Raw genomic sequence first — 14,782 nt, 5'->3', positions numbered from 1 at the left:
CTCAATTTGCTCATTGCCTTCTTCCCACGTTTTTGAAAGAAATCAAGCCAATTTGCCCAGGTTTCAAACGGCTAAATGTCCCATCGGTATGAGAGACATGTCAAAAAGCATATAAAAACCCAGTAAAGAGCTATTCGTAGGAAATAAAAATAAAATTTAACAATATATGTGCAAAATCAATTGGTCCTGTGTCTTCATTATTCCACCCAGCAGGGGGCAGCAGAGGCTCCTCTGCCGGGGTCTAGCGCGCATGCGTACCATCGTCCGTCTGTTCACACAGACTAGTTGAGAGCGCGCAAACATGCTCTCGGCAAAAGTTGAACGCTACTAACATTAGCGTTAATAAATGCACCTTTTTGTGCAATTGACTCGAATTTATAACTTTATGAGGCTATCGGAGGGCCCGTGTTACCAAAGATGGAAATATTTAGAGACGAGACAGGTGAGAAAATGACTATTGAAGGAAGTTTGTGGCTAGTTTAGCTAACAAGCTAGCTCGCTCCTCCTAGCGGGGAGTTTGCTAACAAACGCAACTGATAAATCAACAATACTAGAGAACCTGGTTCGCTTTGATGCTGTTATAACATGATGTAACATTGTTTTTTGTTTGTTTCTCCTCTTTTCCAGAGTTTACAGATATTCACATGGTTGTAAGTACACCTTTTATTCTACATGTAGCTTTTGGGCAAACACATTAGTTATTTCATGGTAGCGCCCACATGTTGGCACTTCGTTGTGGCGATAAACGCTAACTTAGATGTGATACTGCTTTAATCGTAGGGACGTGACCTCAATGTAGCAGCAGGAACCGTGCATACTGTACTTGACAGCTGAAATGATTCGTCATACTAAACTTTGACCAGCCTTATTGGCTAATGCTTGTTTGGAGACACCCAACGATGCACACACTCTCTTCCTGTTTATATTCTGCATTAAGAAGTGCGTAGTCACCGCTGCTTTTCATGCAAAATCATGGGCCAAACGGTGTTATAACACAGAGAAGATAGCTTTTCAACGTCTCATATGCCTCTGACACTTGCACTGATTTAAAAACTAGGATTTATAAGAACATTTCTTTTAAAAAGTTGCGCTGATATCAACAGCTAGCTGTTTACAGTGAATTACGACACTGGCATTAATATTTTTTCCCAGGAATTTTGTGAAACATCAGCTGTCATTGTTGCACATAACCCGTTATGTATTTGCACCGTGTCCTTTTTGATGGTCATATGTTTAAGTCTTTGGGCATTTCTGATTTGAACCTTAGGAACACAAGTGATACAATACTTTTTAAAAGTCTCAGGCCACCTTAAACTTATTTATTTAAATGATATTATTGTGATCATAAATATTTATTAAGTAATCTAAATCTACCAGAAAATATGTAAACAGTCTTAAAAACGCAAATATTTCAGAATAAAAGAACTAATGTTGCATGTAGTTAAAGTGACCTCCCTTTCCACATAGCATGTATTGAACTCTTTTGGGCAGACAATATGAGATTTACAATACTAATCCTCTGATGTATTTACAACATGTTTGAGTCAAGATATTCCCAAAGCCCAATATTATTGGCATGTTTATGTATGTATAATATACATTCTCATTACAACTTTGCTAATACAAAGGATCTCTGGTGGGCTAAGACTTTTGCACCAGTACTGTGCCTTAAAGCAGGAGACTCCAAACTTTTTGAATCGGGTCCTCATTAGATAATGTGAAAATACCTGGGGGCCAGTTGCATCATATACATATTAAGTAAAAAAAGCACTTAACTTGCCACCGTTCCTGAAAGTGGCAGTCCTCACTGTCAACTTTATGCCTCTGTGCGGTGGCCATGTCTGCTATCTTGCAGGAAACATCTGTTGTAAGGTTAACATTAGTTTGCTGGTTTACGGTCTTTTTATAAAAACAAATTAGTTTTGCCTACACAGCATGTCTACAAAGTGTACGATTGTCCTGCTATCATAAGGTGAATGAAAACCAAAGTTATCTTGCTTAATTAACCAATATTGTGTTAATCATATAGTATATTGTGAGAGACTATGTGTTCCACTCAAAAAAAAATCAATAATCTAACAAAAAGTGACATGTTTTGTGTTAAAATAAACATTTCGGCAAAGCTGTCCTTCGGTGTTGATAATTGTAAAATAAAAAGTTTTAAAGTCTTAAATGCAACTTTGCCCTAATAAACAAAAACCTTATCCTGACTTTGTTCATGTGCTGTATTGTTTCACTTCCTGAGGCTTCGTCTCATATTTTAGTAGACATGTTTTTAACATGATTGCCTATTTAATGACTCCTCTGCTGCAATTTTTGTGCCAGTGCAAGGAAAGTGGTTCACTGACGTAGATCTGGTGAGTTGGTGTTCCACATGGAAAGGAAAGTGAAACAAAAGGATGCTGTGCTGAGTGTTTAATCAGTGCAACTCGAGGTCACCTTCAATACGGGCATTGGCACACAGCTTTGGACAGCCTGTGGGACGCACCAGCCTCTCTGTTGTTTAGAGTATAATGTGGCCTAAATATAAGTTAAGTTGGGGACAATTAATGTTTCAAGCCTGGAGGTGCTGAGCTCATCTGATGGTTGTTAGAAATTATGTGGACCTGACGTTAACATTTCTCTTTCTTTTGTCCAGCAAAGGGTCGTGGATTTGTTCGAGAATCGTTCTGGTTTTCAAAGGATAGTCAGACTTGGCCTTATTGGTAAGAAGATATGACTTTACACATCTGCAGCACACATGAGTGTTTTTATTGATTTATTTGTGAAATTGCATCAATCTTTGTCTGGCATTTTTTCAGGAATTGAAACTTTTAAAATGTTCTTTCTCCTAGCGAATATGAATTACGACAATGATTCAGACGAGGATGGTTATAGAGCTGACAGCTGGGCACACGATCGTAACCATATCCGTGGATACCCAGGGCTCTCTGACAGTCGTGATAGAGGATTAGGTGGGAACCATACACGGCCCCATTCTGTTTGTGTCCCTCCAATGCATTACTACACCTCTTCCTGTGAGGTTCCCAGCCCGTCTTCTGTAAAAGTTACGACAAAGGAGAGTGTAAGTACACTTTTCTTTTGTCCATCTTGTCAAATGGACGGCTTTCCTCAGATGTGAAGTGATTCTGCAGTATTCTGCTGTATAAGTGGTTTAAATCCACACAGTGTTTTTTGCAACTCTTACAGGACTCTGAAAGAAAAGCCAGATTATTAGAAGAAGAGAAAAAAAGTAAAGAAAAGGCTGAGAGGAAGAGACTTAAGAAACAGGTAAAATCAGCATCTCCCATGAGTTTTAATAGTTATGAGTAAAAACGATGTAAATTCAGCGTCATTATGTGTATTCTTGTCCTGCAGAACCGGAAGGAAAGAAAACGGCTTGAGAAGTTGGAGAAGGAAAAACAGAACCCTAAAAGATACACCGAGGTATTGATCAGTCATCAACTTCATTGCAAATACGAGCCTTGACCAAAAAATGATTAAGCTGCAAGCTTTAACTTTTTTTGTGTTGTTGTTACAGGAAAAAGATGATGCACAGCAGTCTAAAGCAGAGGAAAGCAAACCAGCAAACGATGAATCCAAAAACAATACAGGTGTCAGTGTTAAACAGTTGGCTTCAGCTAAAGATATAGACAGCAGTGACAGTAGTGAAGACGAATCCAGTGATGAAGATAGCGTCACCAAGAATGACTTGGGCGACTGTGAGGTACCAAGTTCTCTTATATGAGATTATACTCCTGTCATTTCGAGAGTGTTGTGCAGAGAGAGAGATTTGTTTAAAAAAAAGAATTGATGATGCATTTACCTCAGTGTTTTTGTGTAGTATATTGGTATTTCTGTAGTTTAGTTTGCACGCTCAAAGCTGGAGTGTGAAACTTTGAGAGTTGGCAGTGAGAGTAATTACACAAACACTCAGTATGTCAGTATGTTCACATGCACAGATAAGTGGAGCTACAGTTATAACTGGATAAGGCCTTTTAATTGGACTACTGTCCTTGTCCCTGGTACACAGAGATTTGAGAAAATTGAGGAAATTTGGTATTGGCATTGGATATATGGCATTTTGGTATTTGTGTTTTATTCAAACCTTGTCCAGGGCCATTTTTAATGTAAACCATGCATCCACAATTGCTTAAAGTAATTCCAAATTGTCTTATAACATTTTTGTATATAAAATTTAATACATGCATGTTTTAAACTTTTACAAAGATGATCCTTGATTCCCCAAATTAAATTCCACTCTGTAAGACTAAACCACTTAGTAAGGTGACGAATTGTGTCTCGGTTCCCTTTTATTTTTATTTTTCAGGAGGAACTTGACATGACAAGCACGTTTGTGAGTAAAGCTGCTCTTATAGCCAAACGTAAATTAGAGAAGAAGCCCAAGCCTGAGAAGAGAGAGAAGAAGAAGACCCCGGTCAAAGAAGAACCTAAAACCGTCCCTGACAAACTTAATGAAGTCCCAGAGGTTGAGAAGCAGGTGAAGTATCTTACATTGAAGTCAGATAATGAGAATCAGTGACTACAGATTGATGTCATTACCTGGCTCTTGCATTTTGGTGTTTGGGATCAAATAGCTCATCTCATTTCTTTCTTGCTGTCTGAACAGGCCTCTGCTGCTTCTGTCACCCACAGTCATGAAGAAAATATTAAAATAAGTACTGATCTTGCAGGTACGTTTTATCCATTTCATGTTCAAACTCGATAGACTTGACTTAGGGCTGGGCGATATGGCCTAAATATAAGATCTCTGTTTTTTTTTCAACACCAAACTGGATTTACAATTTTAAACGATATTATTTTCTCTTAAAAACAATCTTCAAATGACAAAGAAATGACTGAAAACATGTTTTGCTTTTATTTTAGCAATAAAAATAAACAAAGGCAAACTGGAAAATGTAGAGAGCTTCAAGTCAGTATTACATATTGTTAAGTTTTGCAGTTGAAACAGTAGAATACTGAAAATGACCAATTCGCTCAGCATTTGTTCCATGTCAATAAATAATTGTATTTGTTGTGTTCATATGACTGGACCGTAGGTCTGTTGTAGTGGAGTAAAATGACATCAACACTTGCAGCTTGGTAGCACATACCATTGATTGGGATTGATTAATTGATTCTTCAGAGAAGAAAATCGAGATCTGCAATTTAAAAAAAATTGCCCTAAAACCTCAAACTCAAAAGAATAGATAAAATTTATTTATCACCCAGCCCTAACTAGAGTGGATAAATATTTATTTATGAATTATGCCAGTGAGATTAGTTTTAACTGAAGTCCTTTCCTTTTTCCTTCTGTAGTTATTGGAAATAAGTTTGCAAGTGCTGGAGACTTTAATATGGCTGTGAAGTATTTTACAGATGCAATAAAGTACAACCCTACAGAGTTTAAGTAAGAACACGTCACTTTACTTCATTTAAAGTCAAGACAGTTTTTTTGTGTGTGTATGCAATATTTTAACTGTTATTTCTGTCGCAGATTGTTTGGCAATCGTTCTTTCTGTTTTGAAAAGATGCAAGAATATGAGAAGGCGCTGACTGATGCAGAGTTGTCTCTCAGCATGTGGCCTGGCTGGGTTAAAGGTCTGTTCAGGAAGGGCAGAGCTTTGGCAGGACTAAAGGTAAATACAATCTGCACCACCCATATGTTTCCTGATCTAAATGTCATGTAGTAGTTGAGTCTCTGTTGATGTGTGGGATATGAGCTTGAGGGAAAACTAAATAATCAAAATGTATTACCCAATTTCAGTTATAGAAAATTACAAGCTCCGAGTGCTCGAGCCCACTGCCATGTTTTTTTACATGCAAAATATTTTTTTAATGGGAACAGTGAAAAGTGAGTTTGCAGAATCCAACAAGTTCACCACCAATAGAAAACTTGAAAAAAATCCTGTTTTGATGCAGAGAAGCTGTTCCACTTTTCTGTATTTTGATGTTTTAAAAAACATTAACTTGAGTATGCATTGCTGCATATTAAACAGGAATATTAGTGGAATATTCTTTGTTTTTAGCATGTAAATAAATAGCTAAGAGGGAATGTGTCTTTTTGAAAATAAGGGCTAGAAAACAGACTATTTTGTCCATTTAAATGTACTCAATGTAGCCTTTTCCCCATTATGTTGAAATGATAGAATGTATCAAAGTGTTCGAGCCCCTAAATATGATCCACCGTTTTAGTTTTTGCAGCTGTGACTTACTTCTGAGTTAAACTCATTTTTCATCAGTGTTTACATTGTTGTGTCTGCCCCCAGTATTTCAGGTTAAGATGACTTTGCGATCACTTTGGCGTTGTTGCAACACCACTGAATTAATTTTGAGTGTCATTGAGCTGCACAGGGTCACATTATTTACTCAGACTTGTTTTGACTAGCTGTTGCTGTAAACATTAATAACTGGGCTGATTAGCCTCAGCAGCATGACATTCAATGAGCCTGAACTTGGATTTAGTGCTGCAGTTTCTGACCGGCATTATTTTCTCTTTTTCTTCTTCTCTTCTTCTTCCAGAGGTATGAGGAGGCTGCCCGGGCCTTCAAGGAGGTTCTCAAGCTGGACACTTCATGTGCAGAAGCTGCTCAGGAGCTGATGCGGGTGCAGATAACACAACTAATGGTGCGTGACAGTAATACACGTGTTTGTGTGTAGTCACCAGTGGGGGAGGTAGCTGGGAATTTTTTTTTTAAGTTTGAAATCACATTCATTTGTTGCATTTTGAACAAAAACACAATGTGTTTCAGATAAGTTGTTTTATTGAAGTATATTTAAGACTTGCCGGCATCACACAAAAACAGGGTTCCCACGGAGCCTTAAAAAGTCTTAAAAGGCATTGAATTCATTCATCTTAAACTAAGGCCTTAATTGGTATTAAAATGACTTAAATAGATCTGTCAAAAGTCTTAAGAATGCAAAAAAGAAACAGGAATTTATTTTATGTTTTTGACATGGTGGTGTAAAATCTCATAATAATTGTCAATAATTGACTTTTAAATAATTAACAGAATGCTTCCCAAATAACCGTCACGCACGAAAGGATGGAGGAACCAACAACACGTATACCACATCCAATCAGATGATAAATTAAAAAAATGTTTTCTTTTTTTGTAGATGCAAACTAAATGGATGCTTTTATGAAAATAATAATAAAGCAAACTGAGAAAATGACCCTGATTATTGTTTCACAGTGAAGACACGGTGATGTCTTGAGTATTGCAGGTAAATTGATCAATAATCATTCAGTAAAGGGGTTTTAACCTGGAATTCTGTTTTGTCGCAGGAGTATGGTTTCACTCGGGAGCAGAGCTCAAATGCTTTAATTATTCACGGGACCGTAGAAAAGGCGCTAGAGGTGCTGACCAAATTAAACCATCGACCAGGTGAGTGTCTACCGCTCTGTGATGTTACCAACAGGTTTTAGATTTAAATGCTGCCGTGCATCTGAGAGAATGAAACTCGTGTTGTTTTCTCTTTGCTTACCTGTGCAGAAGATGAGAGCACAGTGCCAGGAAACACCAGCTTGTATTAGCCCATGCATTATTTGTTACTTAAAAGAAGAGTTTGTTTTCAAACTGCGCCCCGTTGTCTCTTGTTTTTGTGTCTAAGTGACAACTTTTGAAATTGTTCCAGTGTTGAGTTAGTGACCATCACCGTTAATTTATGTTCATTAAAAGTGCTTGTTTTTGCCACTGACACCCTCAGATTACTTAAAGTAGGGATGCATAAAATTGGATTTTCGCTACACTATTAGTACACTAATTCATTTTTTAAACCTTGTCTTTGTTTCTAGGAGCTTTTCCGAATGGCCCTCTCCAACCGGCTCAAGTAGTAAATGTCAGCGGAGTCTCTCCAGTCCTTTCAGCCAACACAGTCCCCGCTCCTCATCCTCCTCCTCAGTCCATGAATGCACCAAAAACAGCATTTAAGAACAAACCTTTAGGCCCAGTCCATAATATGTCGAATGTCCAGAGTCAACCAAAGCCAGTTTCTAACCAGGCCATGAAGACCAACAGTGAAGACAGCCACCCACCACAGTGAGTACAGATTCAGTCACACAACACTGTTTGGAAGCTCCCGTTTCATTTATGATTTTAAAATTATGGTCACGTCAAACTTTGAGTTAGGTTTCTAAGAATTGAGTATTTGCCACACTGTCCATTTCTTGGTCTTAATTATCCATAGTTATCTCTGAGCTTACATTTGGCAAGATGAAGTTTTCACACGTCTCTTGTTCTCTGTCAGCAGTTAGATCAGTGATAGTAGCAGTTATTAACTTTAATTTGGCATTGAGGGCTGGCCGATGTATCGAATTAATTAGAATTTTTCTTTTTGTATAATGAGTTGAATGTCAACATTGTGAAAATTAAGTGACAGTCTCATAAACTGCTGTAGCCAGTTTTCTGCAGATATCCAGCTAATGTATCATCAGGAAACACAAACAGGAGGAGATGAATTAGTGTGCGGACTTTTCTATTCCATCTCTGCAGAAACTGATAATTAAAGTGGAGGTTTGTTCCCTACTTAGTTGAAACATCTGGTAGTGATCAGTGCACAGCTGTTTGTGATACCTGTGTGTGTTGAGTATGCTTAGCAGAGAGAGGCTTGCAGCTGGTGCAGATGCTAAACCTTCTTGCTCATGGAGTCTTAATGAGTCTTGTGATGTTACAATCATGTCTTAGTCGAGTTGCACGTCACCAAATAAATCAGAACAAAGCTTGGGGGAAAAAAACACAATTTAGTTTTTTGTCCATGTTTCCCAGCCCTAGTAAGAGCTCTGCAATGCATTATTATGTGGTTTAGAAAACAGATCCGGTTCTCCGCTTGTTGTATGATACTTGGTCAACCCTTTGAAACCTGGATTGTTATCACTTTTTTTTAGCTGCATTTGCACGCCTTTCACAAGTTTTTAAACCTTTGAACCCTGAGCAAATTGGTTTCATTTCCTTCAGAGACACGGTGGGAAAGGCAATGAGAATCTTGGCATGAAATGTACCGCAAATTTTAAGATTTTTTTTAGATTTAGAAAACTGTGTTTTGAATCATCACAATTTAATATTTTAAAAATGTATATTTTTTGCTTTTTTTCCAGGTAATTTCCCTGTTTTGTTTTGTTTTTTTTACTTATCATCTTTATATGTTTGTTTTGGGGTTTTCAGGTAATATTCATGGACTTATTTACTAATTTCTTGCTTATTTCTAGGTCATTTCTTAAGTTGCTCATTGCCTTCTGCCCATGTTTTTGAGGGAAATCTTCCATGATGCCTGCATTATCACTGCTTGTCCTGTGTGAAGTGTAAAATGTCACCTGTTTGTACGTGGGGGATCATTACTGATGATGTTGAGTGAACCGTGCCCTCTGGCTGTCTGCTTCGATTCATCCCCACTCAACACAGGCAGAAAAAAATGACCCTTGAAGTGGGGCAGCTAATCCTGAAAGCTGTAGATGGTAACTTAAATAAAAAGAACTTCTGCTAAACTGCACTATATCCACACAGTAGTACATGAGACATGAAAAAAAGATGTTCCTGTGCCATTATTTCCTACAGGGTTTCCACTGTTGTGACATTCAAAAACATTAAAACAGAATTAACAGAATATTTTGGAAACAAACTGGAATATGCATTGTGTTGGCTATTGTTTATATGATATTCATAAAAAGAGTCTCAGACTCTGCTGAGGCATTGCCTATGTCTTGCCTCAGATGTTGTATTTGAGGATCTCTGCCTGGTTTGACAGTTTGACGTGACTGACAGCTGTTTAAGATCCACAGCTCTGATTGCCTAAAATTTGCAACTCTAAAAAAAACCCACTTTCCTTCAGAAATCGTTGGTGACATTAACAATTTACTGATTAATCATAATTTAAAAAAGAAAAACATTTTCTTTGCTTATACCAAACAATACCAAATATGTTTTTTTCTCTCTCAATCCCTCAATCAAAGTACTGAAAACATATTGTGCATTCTCTGACTCTGTAGCCTGAAAAACAGATAAAGACACATGAAACCCCTTGAATATTACTGAATAATGCTTTGCTTTGCCCATTTCATTTTCCAGTGTTAGCTCGCACATTTTCCAATGTGTTTTTTATCAAGACCACAAGATGAAACTGTCATAAAGTTACACTGCACCCTTTTTTGCAATGCCAGTCATTAAAATATGCTTTCAAAATACACCATTATACTGATAGCTAGAATAGAATAGCAGTCAACACACTGTTTATATATCAGATATGTATTTGATTAACTACATTTTATATTTGATCAAATTCCTCAAAACCAATGAATTGATGGTAAATTTAATCATTATCACCCCTAGTGGTTTTTGCTTTAGCTGTGGTAGATTCATCAAAAGCCCTACATTTAGGCAGAGGATCCTGAAATTTGGTATTTCCACAGTTGTCTGTCCCATGTGCTACTTTGTGAATACTGTGGCATCTTCAGTAAATATTAGTTGTTTTTATAAAAGTTACCCACTACGGTTCAGCATAACAGAAATATTTAAACTTTGCCTGTGAATCAATACTTAACGTGTTTATTACTTAACATTACGGATACCAATATTAGCCGGTATAAATGAAGGTTAATTGGATGATTAGTTCTCGTATTGGACATGCTTGATTAAGTACTCTACAGGCAGTATACTCATGGTTATTGGTATTGCTTCTCCAGTAATTAGACAGTTTATTCAGAGAGCAGAAAATCATTGGGTGCTTTCATGCAGCAAACTTTATGAAGATGGTGTTTATTTACCTACAATATGGTTTCTTATAATATGGCAGTGGGGATGTCTGGCTAGGTTTTGTCACACATTGTATGTCACCTTAATTTCCTTTCAAACATGCTCATTTAGTCAATACTTTGTTTCAGCAGGGAGCTGTTTCCAGTTTGGGTGGGAAACTTGACACACCCAGTAACAGAGTCCATGATAACCAATGTGTTTAACAAGTAAGAGACACCAAACATGGTTTTTAATTTTTTTTTAATGTTCTTTGTACTGTTCAACCTTTGTTGTCAGATAGTTGAGGTGAATAATCTGTCATGACTCACACTGATCTCCTCTTGCAGGGTCGGGGTCGTCTATAGTGTGAAGCTTCTGATTTACAGACGATGTGCCTTCGTAAACTTTACAAAACAAGAGCATTGTGATGAAGCAATCCGACGCTTGCATGTAAGTACACCCTGAGCTCCGTAGTCGCATCGGAAGTTAAGCCCATCAGTCAGACTGACCAGTTTAGTTGCAGTTCATGCATATTGTAAGTGGGCGGCAGACATTTCACATTAATTGTATAGTGCACGTTGCCAGTGTCCTCCTATTGATGATATCATGAGGTCAGTTATCTGTACAACAGTGAGAGTATGAATTGGGGCTTTTCAAAATACCATTTCTGAGCTACAGAGCTTCAGGATTGATGAATGGCGAACAAAAGAAACTTCAAAGGTCAGTTAGTATGTTGTCCAAAAAAGTATTGAAAAACACATTGTATAGTAACGTCACCCAAAATAACCAAAACAACGTAAAAAAAAAAGTCATACTAAAGTATGTTGTCCAGGATTGCACAAAAACGTCACAGTATAAAATGCCATCCAAAAAAGAATAAAAAGTCATAGTTTAGTATGTCGGTAGTTGCATAAAATCAAAACGAGCATATGACTGATACTGAGTTGAAAGTTTGTGTCCAAAAATTTGTGCAACTCATCAGAAAGCCACAATCTCTTGTTTTGCATAAGCAGTGTAACATTTAGTGTATTCTAGTTACTCAACCGCTACAAAATACCTAGTGCATTAGTCAAAATAAGGTCTGCTCAGTTTTTTTATTTATTGAATTTAGATCTGAACAAATACAAATTATTGCTCCACCTCCTACATCTGTACAATTAGGTTTCTGCCAACACATTGTGTCAGTTTCCCTCATTTAAATCTTTCTTTTTTGTTCCCGTCGTCAGGGTTACGAGCTGAACGGCATGAAGATCGCTGTGAGGTATCCAGACAGGATTCCTCCAGGAATGGGTATTTCCCGATCTGCCCTCAAAGCCGAAGACCTGCAGGATGAGAATATGAGGTGAGTAGTTCAAACATGTCTGAAATCAGATGAGAAGGTTGACGCCACTCTGGAGTCGAGACATGGTTAGCTTAGCATACAGACTGACGATGATTGGGGCAGTTGTGTACTGTAACTAATTCTTGACGAACATTTTTTCCATCTGTGCTGCACTTCTGTGCTAGCTCACGCTAACAAGACTCCAGGACGCTCTTGTGCTTTACAGCTGTTCAAGAAATAGTTACAGCACATAACTACCAACACCAGAAATTGCTGTTCTTACATGAATAAGGGATGTTAACCCCAGAGAATATTTGTGACCGGTTATGTACATCTCTTCATAGATTAATTTAGCTACTCTTCGGCTTACCTCACTGCACACCATCCAGATCTGGTGGGAGCGAGCTAGCTGCATCATTCTGTGATTACCGCTGGACACATTGTACCGGTCTCCCCTCCCTTCGTATGGCCTCCGTGAGTTAGTGACTCAATTTTGTGTCGCAAAACCCTTTTAGCATTGTTAACTATGTTGTTAGCGCCACTCATGGTGCTAACATAGTTAACAATGCTAAAAGGATTTTGCAGCTCGAAATGTAGTCGCTTACTCATCCAGGCCATATGGAGGGAGGGGAGAGCGGTACAATGTTTCCACAGCAACGCCATCCTGTCAATAGGACATTGTCACCAGCTGCATTCACTGAATGAGCGGCGCCACTAGCTGGCTCCCCCCAGAACCCGCCAGGTTGTGCGCAGTGGTCAAGGCTAACGTTGGCTAACCTGTGGAGACTGGAGGGTTGGAAGTGGGAACTATGTTAAAAAAAAATGCAGATCTGATCATTTGGAGGTGGTTTGAAATGCGATTGCAAAGGGTCTTTTATCTCAACAAACAACGCTGATGTAAAATCCAGAGTGTTTAAAATGCTGAGCTGATCCATGCTCCACTCGCAGAGCGCAACAACAGTCTGGACAGAAACCAACATATGGTTCAGACGACAAAAATCTATGCATTATTAAGGTATTCATAATGCTTTCTGATAGTTATAAACTCGAGGTCGACAGCACCACAAACTACATCCTCCAAAATGATCAGTGAATCAACACCTCAGAGCGTTATGACTGTAACCTTGATAAAGGTGGGATTTAGGGTGCTTTTACACCAGATAAGTCAGGTGTAAAAGCACCATGTGAACTGCCTTAGTGTCGGTTAGGTGTAGAAATAAACCCTGCAAACTGAGTGTAAATGATACATCTCTCACCTGGTTGCAGGCAGAACGATTACGCTGGAGGCCGAAGACCTGTCCACCCTCACAGACACGTCCCAGACTTCAGAGGCAACCACAAGTACTGAAAGGACACAGAATGCTTCTGAACAGGTCCCACTGTCCTTCACAATAAATGCAGAATCACTTTGTCCAGTGCAGATTAATCGCAAGTATCTACAGGGTTTTAAGTATAACCAGTATTTTTTAGTGGGCAACAGAAACCAAGGGTTATTTTTTTTAAGATGCAGTTGAAGTATTAACACTGAAAATACTGCTACTGATCTAAACACGTGACCTTTTATAGTTTTTGACTAAAATGTATACGTCAGCTGATGATTCAGGATATTAACCAGTGCTTATTTATGGCAAGATTGTTAAAGCCTGACAGATATACTGGAGGTCGACATTGGTATTATACATTATTATATTTTAAGTGTCAGTTCAACAGTCTGCAGTAAAGGTGCATATCACAGCTGAGCAAAATGATGGCAAGGTGTTTAAAATATAGTACATGACCAAGTGCCGTAAATATGTTTAATGCTGTTGAGACATTTTCAGTCCTAAATGATGGTATTAGCATTAGGCCCCAGAGTCAAGTATCACATACGCTCTAAAATAATTAAGTCATTTATTTGCAGTTGATTAACACACAGGTGCAGGAATGGTTATTGGTGTACTTATTAGTGATTTAAATCTTATTATATATTACAAGAGCCTCACATTTATGGCCTTAAGTGATTATATTCAGATTATTATTCATTATTCACTCATAAAAGTTGCACTTGTATTATGTCTTGCTTTAAACAAAACCTCACAATGGCTGTTTGTAATTTTAATCCGTAATTCATAAAATGACTTTACAGTTCATCAGTGGTTATTTGTGGCCTGACTTATTTTTTTTATTGAGATGCATTCATTAAATATTGTGGAGTTTGTTTTCTTAATTCAAGAATTAAAGATTGTTTTTCCTATATTGACTTCCAAACTCGTTATTTCAATATGGTCTTAAACCACTAAGGGGCTCCAGAAATAGAAGCACTGATGTATATAATGAATTTTTAGTTAATTTCCTTGAGGTAAACATTTTAGTTCTACATCTTAAATACAGGAATAGCAGCTGGTAAATGTTGCAGTGGGAATGGTAATTGGCTAAATCTCCAAAACTTCAGATAATAAAGCATGGTAAATTAGAATATAACCTTTAAGTCTTAAAAGGCATTAAATTGGTATTAAAACCTCTAAAAGCAATAATTTTGAAGCCTTGAAAATGCAAAGACATTTTATGTTGGATTTTAATTTTAGTTTTTGTAAAATTTGTCTTAAATTTTACTCCAAGTGGCATTTAAAAAAAGACTTATATCCCACTTGCCTTAAGCTGCAGGAACCCTGTAAAGTTTGATTTAGGACAGTATTAACATTAGATTTTGACACTGGGCCCCTCTACAAAATAATGCTTAACATTTTATTTTATAGGAATGTCTTTTTCAACAATT

General features: G+C 37.6%; 1 protein-coding gene across 2 annotated transcripts; it reads left to right on the top strand.

Moving 5' to 3' along the window:
- Nucleotides 1-256: 256 nt before the first annotated feature.
- LOC121962188 (uncharacterized) lies at nucleotides 257-14,260 on the top strand. Of its 2 annotated transcripts, none has more exons than XM_042512403.2 (18): nucleotides 257-442; nucleotides 628-650; nucleotides 2,639-2,705; nucleotides 2,835-3,064; nucleotides 3,190-3,270; nucleotides 3,358-3,426; nucleotides 3,521-3,706; nucleotides 4,310-4,480; nucleotides 4,610-4,673; nucleotides 5,299-5,389; nucleotides 5,477-5,618; nucleotides 6,502-6,606; nucleotides 7,268-7,367; nucleotides 7,778-8,021; nucleotides 10,859-10,933; nucleotides 11,054-11,156; nucleotides 11,933-12,048; nucleotides 13,294-14,260. In XM_042512403.2, exons 1-18 carry the CDS (start codon nucleotides 418-420, stop codon nucleotides 13,373-13,375), a joined length of 1,974 nt encoding a protein of 657 aa, XP_042368337.2. In that variant the 5' UTR covers nucleotides 257-417; the 3' UTR covers nucleotides 13,376-14,260. The 2 variants fall into 2 exon arrangements, with proteins under 2 accessions (XP_042368337.2, XP_042368336.2); XM_042512402.2 differs by having other exon boundaries at nucleotides 10,856-10,933.
- Nucleotides 14,261-14,782: the final 522 nt, after the last annotated feature.

The sequence above is a fragment of the Plectropomus leopardus genome, chromosome 23 (genome assembly GCF_026936395.1).
Source record: "Plectropomus leopardus strain MGB_pleo_1.0 chromosome 23, ASM2693639v1, whole genome shotgun sequence".
Classification (NCBI taxonomy): Eukaryota; Metazoa; Chordata; class Actinopteri; order Perciformes; family Serranidae; genus Plectropomus; species Plectropomus leopardus.
This window is presented reverse-complemented; position numbering and strand designations above follow the sequence as displayed.